General features: G+C 43.3%; 2 protein-coding genes across 2 annotated transcripts; both read left to right on the plus strand.

Annotated features, from left to right (window-relative positions):
• Positions 1-10471: 10471 nt before the first annotated feature.
• Positions 10472-11740, plus strand: LOC139341498 (hydroxycarboxylic acid receptor 2-like). Its single transcript, XM_070978053.1, has 2 exons — positions 10472-10475; positions 11094-11740. The coding sequence occupies exons 1-2, from the start codon at positions 10472-10474 to the stop codon at positions 11738-11740; spliced, it is 651 nt and encodes a 216-aa protein (XP_070834154.1).
• Positions 11741-13080: 1340 nt separating this feature from the next.
• Positions 13081-16346, plus strand: LOC139341499 (flagellar attachment zone protein 1-like). The gene is made up of 2 exons (XM_070978054.1): positions 13081-14466; positions 16338-16346. The coding sequence occupies exons 1-2, from the start codon at positions 13081-13083 to the stop codon at positions 16344-16346; spliced, it is 1395 nt and encodes a 464-aa protein (XP_070834155.1).
• The last annotated feature ends 2557 nt before the right edge of the window (positions 16347-18903 follow it).

The raw sequence follows: 18903 nt of genomic DNA on the forward strand, positions 1-18903 counted from the left end.
AGGCATTTAAAAACTAGTAAAAGAACCTTAAAATCGATCCTGAAGCGGACAGGGAGCCAGTACAGCGACTGTAAAACTGGTGTAATGTGGGCCTGCCCTCTGGTCTTTGTCAACACACGTGCAGCTGAGTTTTGCAGTAATTGGAGGTTTGAAATACTCTTTTTGGGAAGACCAGAGGGCAGGGCATTATAGTAATCTAAACGACAGGAAATAAAAGCATGCATTCGCACCTCTGTGCTGGCCTGAGAGAGAAACGGGTGGACTCTTCTGTTCTTAAGATGATAAAAGCCTATTTTTGACAAGAGGGATCAAAGTCAGCTCAGAGTCAAAAATCGCGTCCAGGTTTTTTTTACAGATTGTGTTGGTTTAAACTCTGGTCATTTTGGTAAAAGTTTCTCAGTCTGGCCTTCAGGACCTATAAGTAAAACCTCTGTTTTGTCCTGGTCGAGCTGTAGGAAATTCCCTGCCATCAATGACTTGATATCTAAAATGCAGTTTACATCCATGTCTGTCCAGAGTCATGTGACATATGTGATAAGGATTTGAAGGAATTTGATAAAAATGATTGAGAGTATTTTTTGTCAAAATGGAATTAATGACTATATTGACATGTATTATTTCAGTGAGACACATGTTATCTTCAATCAGAGACTATTCTTCCAGAGGAGTACAGAGTTTTGTCCTGGTCGAGCTTTAGGAAATTCCCTGCCATCCATGACTTGATATCTAAAATGCAGTTAAAAAGGGTATCTATTGGCCCTGTGTCATCAGGAGACACGGCAATGTACAGCTGTGTATCATCAGCGTAGCTATGGAAACTGATGCCGTGTCTCCTGATGACGTCTCCAAGAGGAAGCATGTGAAGATTAAAAAGAATTGGGCCTAAAATTTAGCCTTGGGGGACCCCACACTTAATTTCATGGGTTCCTGAGGAACAAGTATCTATACTTACATAAAAACATCGGTCTGAGAGATAAGAGTGGAACCAGTTAAAAACAGTACCAGAGAGGCCGACCAGGTGTCTGAGTCTATTTAATAAAATCTGATGATCTAGGTGGTTTAGATCCAATTGAACCAAGACTGTGAGTTTCTTGTTATCTAAGTTCCACCTGATGTCATTTAAAATCTTTAAAAGGGCTGTCTCTGTACTGTGGTTCATCCTAAAACCAGACTGATGTTTCTCTAAAATGTTGCTTCTGTTTAAGAAGTCATTGACTTGGTTAAAAACCAGTTTTTCTAAAATTTTACTTAAAAAGGGTAAGTTGGATACAGGTCGGTAGTTCTTAAGAACATTGGGGTCTAAAGTGCTCTTCTTCAGAAGGGGCTTCACCACAGCTGTTTTAAAAGCGGTGGGGAAGACGCCCGTCTGAAGAGAGCAATTCATAATGTTTAAAAACTGTTCCTCAAAGAATCCATAAAATGATTTGAAAAGTGATCTGGGAACTGGATCTAAAAGGCAGGTTGTTGGGTTTACTTGGGAGAATACTTGACCAAGTGTCCTCGCATCAACCAGGGCAAAACTCTCCAGTGTTTCCTCAAACAAGGACAACAATTCAGGCGTGTTAACAGATAAAACTTGTTGGGATAAAAGGCTGGATCTGATGACCTTGATTTTGGTTCTGAAGTGGTCTGCAAAGTTCTCACAAAGAGCGTCAGATGGCATGTTAAAGGCTTTATTAAAATTTGTGCTTGTTAAAATATCAAAGCAGGAGAAGAGGAACCGGGGGTTGTTTTTGTGGTCTATGATAAGTTGTGAAAAATGAGAAATTCTTGCCTGTTTAACTGCTTTATTGTAGATATTGAGTTGTTGCCGTAGAGCTTCGAGGTGGACTGTTAGTTTAGACTTCCTCCATCTCCTCTCGGTACTCCTGCAATGTCTTTTCAGTTTCTGTTTCATCGTTGTTTCTCCACGGGGGTGTAGGTTTTCTTGTGATTGTTTTGGTTAAAAGTGGAGCTACTGAGTCGAGAGTGGACTTCAGTTTGCTGCTAAAATTATCAACAATAAAATCACAGGGTGCAGGTAAAATTTCAGCAGAAGTACTCTGTAAAATCTATGGTGTAAGATCGCTGTCAAAAAGACGTGTCCATAATTAATGTTTCGTATTTGTAAAGTTGCCTGTGAATATTGAATGCCCTGAAGCCTATTTGTAAAGTTAACAGTTTGTGTGTCATAAAAGTTGTTATACACAAAATTCTGCTGTCACATACGTGAGTCTGTGAAATTGGGTTCGGGTTACGAGTGTTTTTATATGAGTATGAGTCTAAAAGCTGTGAGTGCAAAGTCTTGAGAATACAACTCATTTTACTACGACTACGAAGTCTTCACTGACTACGGCTGTGTCCCAATTCAGGAGCTGCATCCTTTGGAGGATGCATTTGAAGGCCGATTACGTCATAGCGTTGCGTGAAGGCTGTCCCAATTCATCCAAATTTGAAGGGTCCTCCAAATGCAGCCGACAAATGCGTCCTCCTTTTCCCTGCATCGCTACTATCCTTCGCGGCCTCACATATCCCAAAATGCTTTGCGCACCGATTGTTTTTTTAACAATAGCGTCCAACAGCACCAGCAGCACCGTTATTATTGTTATTGTCGTTATTATACCGAACAATAACTTTGTCTGTTGACATAAGAGAAAAAATGGCTTGCATGTCATTTTGTGAGCAAGGAGCAGACGGAGTTTATTAAACTCCGTGGTCAAAACGACCACCTGTTTACAGGAGCCAAAAACACGGCCACACTCGGATGAAGGTAACTGTTGAGGCATAAATGAATAGCCAATTTGTTCTCTATACATACTGTATTTGTATGTGAAAGTTACATAAAGGAACAAATATAATCTTTGGATCACATTAAATGAATGTTGTTTTTGGGTGGGGGTGGGAATTTTATGTCTGTCCTGATGTCGCTTTTTGTGAATCTGTACATACCTGTGATAATGTGATCTTGTGTCTTTACCTTTTGTCATGCTTCACTCATGTTTAGAACAATCCTGCAAAAAATGGGATTGACAAAAAAAATGGGATTGACAAAAAATGATTGATGTTTTTTTTTTCTGTTTGATTACGTTCTGTGTTGTTGGATTTCAATTGTTAATTAAAAATATTGTGTTGTTATAACCTTGTTACATTATCTATTCCATTTCTTATTTACAATAACTAACCTTAGCACCGTCGGTGCTAATGATAGTTAGCAACGACAGCTAGTTACATTTAGCTGCAGTTAGCTAGCTCTCAATTTATCAATGAAGCTGCCGCGATCAGAATCTCCTCGGCAGTGTAGTGATCTCCGTCATCGTTGTTGAAGGCTGTGTGTTGCTCCGGTCCAGAGTTATTCATTGTAAACGTGCTGTTTGTTAGCATGTCTGCCTGTTAACATCGCCGACATGAGTGAACACAGCATCGAGCAGTGGATTTCATGTTCGATGCTGTGTTCACTCATGTCGGCGATGTTTTAACGTCTAGGGGACGTGCTGTAATGAAATAAATGAAACATATTCCCAGGGCTTTAAGACCTCCGGCACTGTGTCTGATATCCGGTGCAGGAATATTTTTGTGAAAAAATATAGCTGTCGTTGCTAACTATCATTAGCACCGACGGTGCTAAGGTTAGTTATCAGTGGAAATGTGATTTTATTTGCTACTAAGAAGTTCGTATCTTTAACTGGTGAAATGAAATCTGCGGTAACTGGCTAGTTGTTGTAGCGGCTAAACTAGCATGTCCTCATACTGTACTCAAGGGGATCATGTCTGCGCTGAGTTAAAAAAAAGTGAGGTGCGTCCTTGGGACGATTAAAGCACATTTAAGACCTGTCTACTCTGAATTGAAAACAATTTAATACTTTTTAAGGCCTTTAATTTGTAAAAAAAAATAAATAAATAAAAATTATTTAAGACTTTTTAAGGACCCGCGGTCACCCTGCATTAAGATTGAGTTATTAGGTTTGTCGTTATTTAGTTATATGACTAAAACAGGTTTTGCTGCTGATCTCCTCCTTAGTAGCGACAAGCCTAGCTTGCATGCTGGTCCTTCCGCCTGCATTAGTTAGACTGACAACTTGCAGTTAAATTTTCAGTACGTTGTACTCACCTTTTTCTTAGACGGGAGTTCCAGTTGCCGAAGTGTGTCTGAGTCTGATATCGCAAAGACTGCTGCCTTAATCGTCCAGTTTGGCCTTGTGCATCGTTAGCATTAGCGTTAGCTGCTTGTCCTGCTGAAGCGACTTGGAAGTTCGCAGGTCTGAAAAGCTGTCTCATCTCACTTTCCACCGTGCTGTGAGTAAAGTTTTGTGCAGATGAACCTGTCACCTGTCGCCCAAGCGACGAGGATATGGTTGCGATCATTTCTGGGGATGATAAAATATTTCTTAAAACCCCAATGGCTTGTTGCACTACCCGAGACTCCTCTCCACCTTCCATGCTGACTGTGACCTAAACATGACCCGCCCACTTGAGCTTCTCAGCCAATCACCGCGCAATAAATGATGGACTTCCTTTTCCACTATACTGACTTCCTTTTCCACTATACTCTCTCACACATACATGTATTCTTCTCTCACATGCATATATTTTATTTGTACATATACATATATGCCTATTTATTTAGGAGAATGTATGTTCGTGCAAGAGTGACAATATATGTATGTGAAAGGAGAATGTATGTGTGTGTAAGGAGAATTTATGTGTGTGTGAGAGTGACAATATATGTATGTAAAAGGAAAATATATGTGTGTGTAAGGAGAATATATGTGTATGTGAAAGGAGAATGTGTGTGTGTTCAAGGAGAATGTATGTGTGTGTAAGGAGAATATACGTGTGTAAAAGGACAATGTATGTGTGTGAGAGAGAAAATATATGTATGTGAGAGGCGAATATATGTGTATGAGAGGACCAGAATGAATTATGGCTTGTACGGCCCCTCATAGTTTCCTGTTCCGATAACAGTGACCATCAGGACCACTTGGAGGCTTGATCCTCACATGGCAGCTGTCGATTGCTCCAGCAGCTTTACGAAAAGCTCTGTGTCTTGCCAGCTCTGCAAACCCCTGAGTTACTGCCGCCAGGTCTTCTGTGGTCTTGGGGAGGTAGATGACCCTGTGGCGAATGGCCACCACCTCCTCAGTGACTCAATGGATGATGCGGTGAACAGTGGAGCGAGGCATCCCAAACACCCTTGCCACCACAACTGGAGGATGTCCCACTCGCCAGCCAGAAGAGACAGACCAAGGTCTCTATTGTGGCACCCCATCCGTGTCGTCTTTCCTGGTGGAGAAGCTCCAGCAGCACCGCCAGGGCCTCTCTGCTCAGCCTCAAATCTCGTCTGGTGTCATGATTGTTGAAAAATAACAGCAGAACAGGAACACTGATGTTTATGCAGCAGTACATCGCCTTTGTCTGGATGGAGAAAGGAGGGTAAGAACAAGAGGATTAAACGAGAGCAACTGAATTTTAGTTGATACGACAACTGTAGTGAATGTTAAAGCTTAGACCAATAATGCTTCATTTCTCCATCTATTACACTTTGGCTTCTCAATATGGTTCTGATGTTTAATAACACAACATTTTAATAGGATATTGAATTAAGTCAGGGTTATTTACAGGGTTTGTACACATTTAACTATTCAATTCATGCACTTTTCAGATCTTGAAAACATAGCATTAAATTACAGAACCCTGTATCAAGACTCATGGTTAAATGACATATATTCAATTCAATTCAATTCAAGTCAATTCAATTCAATTCAATTTTATTTGTATAGCGCCAAATCACAACAGAAGTTGTCTCAGGACACTTTCCATATAGAGCTGGTACAGACCAAGCTCTTTTATCTACAGAGAACCAACAATTCCCCCATGAGCAAGCACTTGGCGACAGTGGCGAGGAAAAACTTCCTTTTAACAGGCAGAAACCTCGAGCAGAACCAGACTCTGGGTGGGCGGCCATCTGCCTCAACCGGTTGGGTGAGAGAGGAAGAGCAAGAGAGGGAGAGTGAGACAGACAGACAGACAGACAGAAATGCAGTCAGAGAGAGAGAGAGAGAGAGAGAGAGAGAGAGAGAGAGAGAGACAGAGACAGAGACAGAGACAGAGAGACAGACATGCAGTCACAGTAACAGTGACAGTGTATGTAATAACAGCAGTAGCAGTTGCAGTGGATGTCAGGCAGGGCCAAGGCAGGAGATGCAGCTGAAATCCACAATCCAGATTCAGCCACTGTCCATGGGAACCTGCAAGACGACAAAGCACAGAGACTCCGGGGAAGGAGCTAAGTTAGTAACACGCCGTGGTAGGACATGAGAGCGTGCGGATGGAGAGGGACAGAAGGACAAAGGAGCTCGGTGTATCTTTGGATGTCCCCCGACAGTCTAATCCTATAGCAGCATAACTAGGGGCTGGTCCAGGACAAGCCTGAGCCAGCCCTAACTATAAGCTTTATCAAAAAGGAAAGTTTTAAGCCTACTCTTAAATGTAGAGACAGTGTCTGCCTCCCGGACAAAGACTGGAAGATGGTTCCACAGGAGAGGAGCTTGATAGCTAAATGCTCTGACTCCTGTTCTGCTTTTTGAGACTTTAGGAACCATAAGTAGACCTGCATTCTGGGAACGCAGTGTTCGAGTAGGGCAATAAGGTACTATGAGCTCTTTAAGATAAGAAGGTGCCTGGCCATTTATGGCTTTGTAAGCAAGGAGGAGAATTTTAAACTCTATTCTAAACTTTACAGGGAACCAGTGCAAAGTGGCGAGTATTGGAGAAATATGATCTCGCTTCCTGGTTTTTGTCAGAACACGTGCTGCAGCGTTCTGGAGCAACTGGAGAATATTCAGCAACGAATTTGGGCAGCCTGATAGTAAAGAATTGCAATAATCCAGCCTGGAAGTTACGAATGCATGGACTAGTTTTTCTGCATCATTTTGAGACAAAATATGCCTGATTTTTGCGATATTACGTAGGTGAAAAAAGGCAGTCCTTGAAATTTGTTTTACATGGGAGTGAAAGGACATGTCTTGGTCAAAGATAACTCCCAGATTCTTTACAGTGGTGCTGGAGGCCAGCGCAATGCCATCCATAACTGCTATGTCATCAGAAAGTGACTTTCTAAGATGTTTAGGGCCTACTACTATAACTTCAGTTTTGTCCGAGTTTAGCATCAGAAAATTGCAGGTCATCCAGGTCTTTATGTCATGAAGACATGCTTGTGGTCTAGTTAACTGACTGGTTTCTTCCGGTTTCATTGATAAATATAGCTGGGTATCATCTGCATAGCAATGAAAATTTATTGAGTGCTTCCTGATAATCTTACCTAAAGGAAGCATATATAAGGTGAATAGAATTGGTCCAAGCACAGAACCCTGCGGAACTCCATAGCTGACTTTAGTGAGCACAGAGGAGTCGTCATTAACGCGTACAAACTGAGAGCGATCTGACAAGTAGGATTTAAACCAGCTTAGCGCAGTTCCCTTAATGCCAATGAAATGTTCCAGTGTCTGCAATAAGATGCCATGGTCAATGGTGTCAAATGCAGCATTAGATCCAGTAAGACTAGTACAGAGACAAATCCTTTATCAGATGCAATTAGAAGGTCATTTGTAACTTTAACCAGTGCTGTCTCTGTGCTATAATGCACTCTAAATCCTGACTGGAAATCCTCGAATAAACTATTATTGTTTAGAAAGTCGCACAGCTGATTGGCAACTGCTTTCTCAAGAGTTTTTGAGAGAAAGGGAAGGTTGGATATCAGTCTATAGTTGGCTAAAACCCCTGGATCAAGAGTAGGCTTTTTCAGTAGCGGTTTTATCACAGCTACTTTAAAGGACTGTGGTACGTAGCCTGTTGATAAAGAGAGATTGATCATGTCTAAAACTCTAGAGTCAATTAGAGGTAATACTTCTTTAAACAGCTTAGTCGGGATAGGATCTAAAATACAGGTAGATGATTTTGATGATGAAATTATTGAAATTAGTTGGTGAAGGTCAACAGGAGTAAAACAGTCTAAGACTGCGACAGACTGAGTAACAGTTTCTACGATTTCTGCGTTTGAAGACAAAACAGTACCTGTTAACGGCAGGAGTCGATGAATTCTGTCTCTAATAGTTAGAATTTTATCATTAAAGAAGCTCATGAAGTCATTACTGTTCAGAGCTAAAGGAATACATGGTTCAATAGAATTATGGCTCTCCGTCAGCCTGGCTACAGTGCTGAAGAGAAACCTGGGATTGTTCTTATTTTCCTCTATTATTGCAGAGTAATAGGCTGCCCTGGCACTGCGGAGGGCTTTCCTGTATATTTTAAGACTGTCTTGCCAGGCGGACCGAAATTCTTCCAGATTGGTAGAACGCCATTTCCTTTTTATTTTCCGTGAAGTTTGCTTTAATTTGCGGGTTTGAGGAGTATACCATGGAGCTAACCTCCTCTGTTTAATTTTCTTCTTTTTTAGGGAAGCAACAGAGTCAAGTGTCATACGCAACGATCCTATAGCACTATCAACCAGGTAGTCAATCTGGGAGGGACTAACGTTAGCATAAGACTCCTCTGTTGTATTGAAACATAGCATTGGATTAAATACTGATGGGATCATATCCTTAAATTTAGCTACAGCACTATCAGACAGGAGTCTGGTATAAGAATTTTTGCCTACTGGCTGGTAGTCTGGTAATATGAATTTGAAAGTTATTAAATGATGGTCTGATAAAAGAGGATTCTGTGAGGAGACTATTAAGTCTTCGATTTCAATGCCATATGTCAGAACAAGGTCGAGGGTGTGGTTAAAACAGTGAGTCGGTTCATGTACATTCTGGCGGAAGCCAACTGAGTCTAATACTGAGATAAACGCAGTGCTAAGGCTGTCATTATCAACGTCGACATGTACATTAAAGTCACCTACAATAATTACTTTATCTGCTTCAAGAACTAAACTTGATAGAAACTCCGAGAACTCAGCTATAAATTCGGAGTAAGGACCAGGAGAGCGGTATACTACAACAAATAAAAGTGACTGCACTGTTTTCCATTTCTCATGAGAAAGAGTGAGAACACTACCCGAGTGTCAGTCCATAGTTAATATGGCAAGCGTTTGTCACTAAACTGTATGATTTATCAACAGGTAATGTATGAACATTAATATGGGTTAAAATAGCTGGTTAATGTTACCTCCCCACAGCGCTCTCCCAGCCGGAGATAAACGAGCCGCCGGTGTCGAAAAACCTCTGGTCCCATTGTCGTCTGTCTGTTATGTTTCTGTTGTGTCGTTTGTCGTCTGTTAAATTTTTGTCTCCATGCGTGTGTTTTTCCCGGGTTAGGAGGGAAGAAGTTATGGCGTCGTGACGCAATCAGGAAATGCTCCGAAGGCTAAACCATATACGTAGACGCCTCATTGACTGCCGCTTCCTATTGGAGCTGACGTTCAGCGTGGCCGCCATCTTGGATGGGTCTCGCATGCGTCCCCAGTGCATTTATTTCTATGGAGGAAGGTGTATGTCCGGCTACAATTATCATCATAACTCCTCTGATTTTTACACGATTTTCACACGGTTTGGTTTGTTACAAACGTCAGAGATGTAGTTATGATACAGGACGCTGTCACACATTAAAAACAAATGCTTTCATGCTGAAATACTTTGTCTTTGTTAAAGAGCATAATACAGACATATGGTATGGCATATTAATAAATGTATAAATGAATTAATTTTAGATTTTAATAAAGAAACAGTTTGATTGTTCATTTGATCTCTCTCTCTCTCTCTCTCTCTCTCTCACACACACACACACACACACACACACAATCATGGCCCTTCTGTACACAACAATAACACAAGAATTTCTTAATTTTTGTTTTTGTGCGCTGAGTTTATTTAATGAAAAGTTGAGCATATGCACGCGTGCGCGCGCACACAACACACGCACAAAAACCAGACATCTGGCATAACCTGTTGACATGCGTATTAAACTTTGAGTAAGTTTTTATACTCATTTGTGTTGGAATAAAACTTCACCAAAACAAACTGTCGAAATGAGGAAGGTTTTTTCTTTTTGGTCAACTCGTGTGTCCGCCCACAGTCCACTGCTGCTTTCAGGGGCTCTGATCTGATAAATGACATATAAATTGGTACAAATAAAAATATTTATTCAATTCAGCATTTCTTAGTGCAAGTGTGTGTGTGTGTGTGTGTGTGTGTGTGTGTGTGTGTGTGTGTGTGTGTGTGTGTAAAACCCCCGCCCTTCCCCATCCTGCTCAGTGCGTAAAACAAAACAAAACAAAGCGGCTCCCGCTCTGGCTCCCAGGCAGGAGACTGCTCTGATCGTTCACTTCAAAGAGCGGCTCTACGAGCCGTTTCGTCCGCGACCGACACATCACCACTGTTTTATAAAATAGTTGCGCAGCTTGGTGGGCGTTATCCTGGTAATTTCTCTGTGTGAGAAATATAAGATATGGCGTGTGAACATGTGAATGGGTTGAAGTGCGTGTGTCTCACGCCCAATGGGTGAGACTTTAGAGCTTTGCCAGTTCAATACAGTTTGGAGGTACATGTAGTTTACTTGAGTATTTCTATTTTATGCTACTTCATATTGTATTTGTAAGTAATACTTTTTACTTCACTACATGTAAATAGTAACTCTGGTTTCTTTGCTGATTCAGATTAAAGAATATAATCGACTAAAGGAACATGTTAAAATAAGATAAGGGGATACTTCAGCAGTACATAAAGTACCTCAAATAAACTCCAGCTTTACAAGCTGCAGTATTAATACACCAGTAATTAAAATCCAGTAAAAATATGAGGTTTATTGTAAAAGTACCACAGTGTAGAAATACTCAGTTACAAGGAAAAGTATAAATATATTACAATCAAAACATCCTTAAAGTACCAAAAGTAACAGTACTCATTCTGCAGATGAATGTATGTAGTATTACTGGATGGTAATGAACGAGCCAGCATCATTCATGATGCAGTGTACTTTAACCTCTTTATGTACTGCTGGGTAGGTTTATTCATAGTACTGCATCATTTATTAGTTGTGAGATGTAGAGTAGAAGTACAAGACAGCAGAAAATGGAAGTACATCAGTAAAGTAGTACCTCATATTTGTGCTGTACTTAGTTGCATTCTACCTCTGGAAGTCCTGCTTAACGGTCTGGTTGTTGGTGATCAGCCCTCGTGTTCCCATGCTGGCTTACAACCACATCAAGGGCAGTGGGAACAGCACCCAGCGCTTCTTCTTCACTTCTTACAAAGAGGCATTAGGAGCCATCATCATCCTGGTGGGCATGCACCGTATCCCGACGGTGCTGGAGTTCATCATCCCGCTGGCCATGCTGCTGTTCTGCTCCATCCGGATCTCCAGGTTCCTGAAAGAGCGCCAGATGGGAAAAACCGACAAGGTGCGAAAGGCGATGCGAGTGTGCGCTGCCATCGTTGCCGTGTTCATGATGTGCTTCTTACCCACCACGGTGACGACCATCGGGGTGTGGGTCATCCGCTCATACCGCCCGTGGGACACTTTCACCCAGCTCACCATCATGCCTTTGGGGCTGAACTTCCTGAACTCAGCCCTTGACCCCATCATCTACGTCTTCTCCAGCTCCATGTTCAGGAAGGCGCTCTGCAGCTCGCTGCCCCGCGTCCTGTGCTGCAGATGGGACTCGGGCGACAGCGAGAACACGACTTCCTCATCGGGAAGTCAGTCCACCACCCAGCAGGAACTGAAATCCATGAGGGCTGACAGAGGGAGTGAAGCCATGGAGTGAATGCTTCCTCCATAATAATGACTGGACCAAGCAGCACCGAGAAAAATGTTTACACCTGAAATTAAAGTGCACTCTGTACCCAGAGACGGACAAATGCATGTTCAGTCAGAGTGTAAATGCAATTCACACAATGTGTGACACAACATATGTTTGTTTTTAATAAACCTAAAATCATGTTGGAAATGAACTTTTTCTACATTTTATCACCATGTTTTTGTGCTTCATTGCCATTACTTTGTAATTGCACTTCTCTGTGTAACTAACTTTTGTGTCATGTTTGTGTTGCTTTGGAAAAAACAAATAATTCATATTTTTCATATAAATATTCATTTAATGTTTTTTCACTGATGGTTATCCGTTTTGAATTCTCTCTCACACACACACACACACACACACACACACACACACACACACACACACACACACACACACACACACACCATTATTATTATTATTATTATTATTATTATTATTATTATCATGATTGTGATTATCACTATTGTTGTTTTTAACTGGCCTGCATGTCTTCACTGTTCTCACTGGTATTTTTCTTCCTCATGTTGTTCTGTCACTGTTTTCTCTAAATAAAGATATTTTAACAAAAAAGGAAAAAGAGTGTTGGGTGTCAATAAAGATATTTAAAAAAAACAAAAGGGAAAAGGAGTGTTGGTGTCAATAAAGATATTTAAAAAAAAACAAAGTGCCTTTGAAGGTCAAAGCCAATAGAATGGAGTCTTTGTGGCTTTGATGTAGGATTCTATAAATGTGCTCTCTGGCTGTTCTCCAGTCAGAGCATCTTTGAACTTGACCGAGGAGCATTGGCATTATTGTTGGAGTACCACAGTCACATAGTTTCAAGAAGCATCTTCACAGGCGAGCACAGTCTACCACAGGCGAGCACAGTCTACCACAGCGAGTACAGTCTACCACCACAGGCGAGCGCAGTCTATCACAGACGAGCACAGTCTACCACAGGCGAGCACAGTCTACCACAGGCGAGCACAGTCTACTACAGTCTACTACAGGCGAGCACAGTCTACCACAGTCTACCACAGGCGAGTGCAGTCCACCACAGGCGAGTGCAGTCTACCACAGGCGAGCGCAGTCTACCACAGGCGAGCGCAGTCTACCACAGGCGAGCGCAGTCTACCACAGGCGAGCGCAGTCTACCACAGGCGAGGGCAGTTTCTAACAGACAGTTCACTACTGACAGTCTGATGGCACAGACAAGCTTCCCAGTGATCAGGGGTCGCCTTGATCATCTGGGCCGTCTAGTCGTCGGCTCAGAGGTGCAACGTCTGCGAGACCAACTTCAATGCTATCAGTTTGCGCACGACTCGATGAACCAGGACTTGGTTCGATACAGGAGGGCGATGTCTGAGTGGAACGAAGAGCGAGAGAAGCTTTGCCACAGCGTGCAGCACCTGCAACAGGACAACAGCAGACTGCAGGAGCTTCTGGAGCTCAAGGAGAGGGAGTTCCAAGATGAGCTCAAGAGGACCAAGGAGATGTCCTCCCTCAAGACAAGCGTCCAGTCCCAGACAGATCAGGTGGAGATCATCCCAGACCAGAGCGATGAGACACTCCACTTGACACTGGAGAAACTGCAGAGGACGCTGAACCAGGTGGTGCACGACCTCTACCTGAGAGACGAGGAGATCGACCTCCTCAAAGAGGAGAAAGACTGTCTCTCTCTCAGGCTCGAGGAGACAACAGCCACCGTGTCCCACAGCAGAGCTGAATTTATCCGGTGTGAAAAAGCATGGAAGATCACACACAACAATCTTCAGGAGAAGTTCAGAAAAAAGCTGGCAGAGAAAGAACAGAGCTGGGAGACGAGAGAGAAGGAGCTGGAAGGAGAAAGGAAATGTCTGGAGGAGCTCTGTCGGAAGGCCAGTGAAGGCAATGAAGAGCGAGAGAAGCTTTGCCACAGCGTGCAGCACCTGCAACAAGACAACAACAGACTGCAGGAGCTTCTGGAGCTCAAGGAGAGGGAGTTCCAAGATGAACTCAAGAGGACCAAGGAGATGTCCTCCCTCATAGAGCAGGTGGAGATCATCCCAGCCCAGAGCATCGAGATACTCCAGTTGAAACTGGAGAACCAGAAGAGTGTTGTGCTGCAGAATGACCTGCAGATGGCGCTGAACAAGGTGACGCACCAGCTCTACCTGAGAGACGAGGAGGTCCACCTCCTCGAGCAGGAGAAAGACCGTCTGTCTCTCGATCTGCAGGAGAAGTTCACAGAAGAGCTTGCAGAGAAAGTGCAGAGCTGGGAGACGAGAGAGAAGGAGCTGGAAGGAGAAAGGAAACATCTGGAGGAGCTCTGTCTGAAGGCCAACACCAAGAGGAGGGCCTTGGTGTCCCGAAACAAATGGGTCAAGGCTGGACTGAAAAAGACGGCTACAAAGAAAAAGACAACAGTCAAGAAAACGAATGAGACCAGAAGGGGGGAGAACGCAAACCCTGAACACTCTGTCGGGGTCAACGAGACCACCGACAAGCTGCCGGGAGTCGAGGCTGAAATTCTCCACAGCGAGCAGACCGAACCTAACGATCTGCAGGAGAACTTCAGGGAGGAGCTGACCGAAGTCTGCCAGGCGAGAGCCAATCAGACGGAGGAGCGGGAGAAGGACGTGCAAGACATCCGCCTGAAGGAGGAGAGTAAGAAGGGTCGCTTCGGGTTTCTCTTCAAGACTCCAAAGACAAAGGAGGAGAAGGAAGAGAAGGCGAAGCTGAAGGAGGAGAAGAGAAGGGAAAAGAAGGAGAAGAAAATGGAAAAGGAGGAGAAGAAGAGGATGGAAAAGGAGGAGAAGAAAAGGGAAAAGGAGGAGAAGAAGAAGGCAAAGGACGAGGAGAACAGAAAGGCAAAGGAGGAGAAGAAGAAGGCAAAGGAGGAGAAGAAGAAAGCTTAAAAGCTCGTGTCAGAGGACAGTGAGGAGGAGGAGGCTGCTGGTTGTTGGCCCCAGGTCGGATAACGGCAGCTCCCTCTTCCTCCCCCATCACCTCTCGACCCTCCCTCCATCGTCCTTCCACCCTCCCTGCCGTCTCCATCGCCCTGCTTCCTCCCTCCACCCCTCTCCCTCACCCCTCCTCACTCCTCCTCCCCCATGGCCTCTCCGCCCCCCCTCCACCCCTGCACCCCTCCCTCAGCCCTCCACCCCCACCGCCTCCCCCCTTTAACCTTTAAAATTTAGATTTAACATTTTAGGTTTAGATTTAACTTTTAAAATTTAGATGTAACATTTTTTCCACGCCGTCTTCTTTGGACAGCATCCACAGACACACCTCCACCTTGTTTCCAGGTGACTTAGATTTAACATTTAGATTTAGATTTAACTTTTAAAACATTGCTAAAACACATTGCTTTAATCGGGACCAAATGAAAAATAAATATTGAATCAAAAGAAATGCACGTATCTGTCTCTGTGAATGAAGACGGACAGAGGACAAACAGCTGGAAGACATGATGGAGGCTGTGAAGTAGAAGTCCTGCTCTCTGTCATCAAATACTCATATGGTTCATTTAGAGAATCGACTCACTGTGAAGGTGAAAATAAAATCAGTGTGTCGTCGTATTTCACATGTTTCTGAAACTTTTCTTCTCCAAACATTTCACAAGGTTTCATTTTAAGACCTGTTGAAGGCCCAAAGAGGTCCAATCAGGTCATCGGTGTCCAACAGAATGAAGGTTTTTTGGATCAGGACTTCATGTGACAACCCCTCAGATTCATCGGGTGACCCTCTGGTGGGCCCCACTCCGGTACATGTACATGTACATATATACATGTACACACAAACATACATTTCTATACACACACACATACGTATACGTACGTGTGTACATCAACGAGTGTGTGTTCACTGTGGTCCATCTCAAACGGTTTGACCGTTAGATGTTGAAGGTGTTTATCCAGAGAGGCTCAGGGACAGTTGGACAGTCGTCTCGTGAGGATTTGGCCTCTTTAAAGGTCTCGGTGGTATTTCGTGGAGTCAAACTGTGACTTCCTGCAGCAGGGAGGTGTCTGAGGAGCAGGTGGCTGCAGATGCTGCCATGTCTCCCTCTAGTGTTTGCTTCTGTAGCTGCTCCTCAGACTTCACATTCACGCTGTTGGTTAGAGTCCTTAAGCTCTGGTTCACTCACAGGAAATATCAGATTTACATTCTTTAAACTGTTGCTGCTTTAATCTACAGCAATGCATCATATCTATAAGATCATCACACGTTTGCAGCGTGGCCGTCCTGTGAGAACCACGTATCTCATATCTCGAAAACTTCATTTTTGCAGAAACATTCCACATCAACGCAGCTGGAGATACGAGCTTTTACCTGAAAAGGTAACCAAAGCTGTCAGACAAATGTAGGCGAGTAAAAGCACAAAGCTGCATGAAATGGAAATACTCAAGGTGGAAGTACCTCGAGTGTGTACTTAAGTGCAGCGCTTGAGTAAATGTACTCAGTTAAATTCTGCATGTCAGAATTGAGTTTGTTTAATCAATAGAGGCCATCGGGTAAAGACGGTTTCAGAGATGTTGGCAGGTGTCTCCTTTGGACGGGGCCAGACCAGCTGTGTCCCCCTGTGTTCCGTCTTTGTGCTAAGCTAACCTAGCTGCTGACTGTATTTATCCCATAGACGTGATACCAAAAACCTGCCACCACAAGAGGGCTTACAGGGAGCAGAGAGGGACATTTTCAGTCTGAGAAGGATCCCACAGGGACGACAGACAGGAAGGAGGCCTGAGGAGGCTCGTCCTGCCGGCACGCCACGGCTCCCCAACAGACCGTCAGTTACTCCTCTGCTGTTTTCCGGAGCTGAATGGTTGCTCGACCCGGTGTGAAAGTTGGCAGCCAGTGTGTGATGGTGAGAGGCCGCAGGCAGGCCGGCGACACAAGGGCGCACTGTTTAGCCCCCCAGGCCTCGCCGGCCTATGTGCCAACACTCGACCTTTGTGTGCCGACCACACGGCTCTGTTACTGTACCGTCTGCTCAGCCTGGACGCCTCACAGAACCACTGCTTTTAGACCAAATGACGGAGACTTTCCACTTTAACTCCTCCTCAGCAGCTTTAAAGTCTCATTCTGCTCTTCCCTGAAGCTTCAGGAGAGACTCAGTGTTCAAGTACAAAACACCTGCAGCTGTTTGACGTTCAGCAAAGTTTAGTAAGTTTGAACAAAGTTTGCAGCTGAAATATTCAGAGATTCTGATCCTGTTGATTTAATAAGAAGACATTCAGAAAACAAACATCTGAACACACTTTAAGAAGCCCCAGTGCTCAAGACGTCTTTAGAAATCTGTTTTATTTTTAGTTTACAGTGTTTTCAATGGCCACAGTCATCGTTCATGTTGAAATAATGTTTAAAAAAGTTGTCTGAAGCTCTATGTGATGATGTTTTTCACTCACTGAGGTTTACATTCAGTTACAGGTGATTTCCACTTCCTGATGAAGCACATTAACATTAACCCTGCGAACACAAACTGCTGCTGCTTTGTCTCCGCTCTCTAAAGGTGGACGTCTCCAGGCTTCAGATGGTCTTCAGTTCATTTTCAACACCAACCCAAAAGACGTGACATTAACAAAACTAAACTTCATAACTTTAAAGGTGACATATTATGAAGCTTTTTCAATAAGTTACATAAGTCAATGATTTCCATAAAACATGTTTCTGAAGCTGCTTGCTGGAAATAGCTTTCAGGAAAAGATTCTTGCCTCCCTCTATTTGCCTCTGTTTCAGTCCCTTTCAGAACGTGCTGTTTCACACAAGCCTGGTATCATATGAAAGCAGAGAGTCCGAAGGTCCTGGTTGTTCACATAAAGAGGAGGGGGCAGTCACATAAGGAGGAGGGGGCAGTCACTGGGTTGCTGAGACACTGACCAGTTTAACTGCGCTTAGTTTCAGCGCTCCGTCTCATTTACACATGCAGGGGCAGAGCACACAGACGACACTGCTGAGCAGCACTGCTGACCATTCAGCTCAGGATGAGGAAAAGTAGCTGGCTAGAGCACACACATTCAAATGTAAAAAAAGGGGTGCTGTTATTGGCTGAAAATGCTGGTATGCAACATTTCTTATTTCTTTAGCATTATACATGCATGAATTCTTTTTTTTATTATTATTTGATTGTATCAGTGCACATGTGGAAATTGTGCAGCAATGCAGTCAGAGCCTGAGAACATACGCTGCCAGGAGGTGCCACAGGTCACAGTATCTTTACCTGCACTTACAGTATGATTGCAGTGTATGATTGCAGAAAACATGCCACTGCAGATACTCACCTTATGTTATGCATAACAGGTTACAAGACGGCTGGAGCAGCTGGATGAAAGGCCTCCAGGCATGATTGAGCATCCAGGTTTAGAACCTGTTTGCCTAAATGTGCATACAACACTTACAGGGTTGACTACGGTCCTTTACAGCTTTGGGGGGCAGAGCAGCGAGTTTCATCTTAACCAACTTCATTGTTCATACGCCATAATAAACCAAATAAAGTCAGTCATATCTTTTCTTGAACATATAGCAAAGTTTTTCCTTAGCAAATACTGTATATTACACATTTATTCACATGAAACATTTTATAGATATACAATAAATATTTATTGACCGCAGTCATGAATATTTGTACATGGAAATACAGAACAAGTGATTCATGGATTCATTGAATCCTTCAATGAATCCATATTAGAAAAATGTGAATACAGATGTTGACATTATAGAACCTTTTGACTAACATAATGTTCAATTTTCTCAGTTGTTACAGGTATCTAGCCTATATGAGTTTTGTGAGCTGGTGCTGGAGCTTCCTCGGCCAGAAGATTTGTGTAGTCATCCCATCACGCGTAGTACTTCAGATACATTGGGAGTTTCCTGACGCCCAGGGAAGATACGCCCCCTGACTGAATCTTGACTCGTGGCTGGTGACCTCCTTGTCTGGATGCTAATATTGTGAAGAGACGTCCAGCAGGATGTTTATCTTCAGAATCTCAGCTCTGTACCATGATGGGTCGACAAAGATCTTCTCCATGATCATGTCCATCAAATCATCAATATACCTTGTGCAATACACAGACACACAGAAAAACGTGAATCATTAGTATCATTTATTGGATTATTCAACAACTGTTAATATAGTGGCATTTTGCACTTTGAATTCTGTATTTAAGTGTGTA

The sequence above is a fragment of the Chaetodon trifascialis genome, chromosome 13 (genome assembly GCF_039877785.1).
Source record: "Chaetodon trifascialis isolate fChaTrf1 chromosome 13, fChaTrf1.hap1, whole genome shotgun sequence".
Taxonomy (NCBI): Eukaryota; Metazoa; Chordata; class Actinopteri; order Chaetodontiformes; family Chaetodontidae; genus Chaetodon; species Chaetodon trifascialis.

Excerpts from the sequence above, each read along its gene's own strand:
- LOC139341499 (XM_070978054.1), top strand. The coding sequence starts at position 13,081 with ATGAACCAGGACTTGGTTCGATACAGGAGGGCGATGTCTGAGTGGAAC.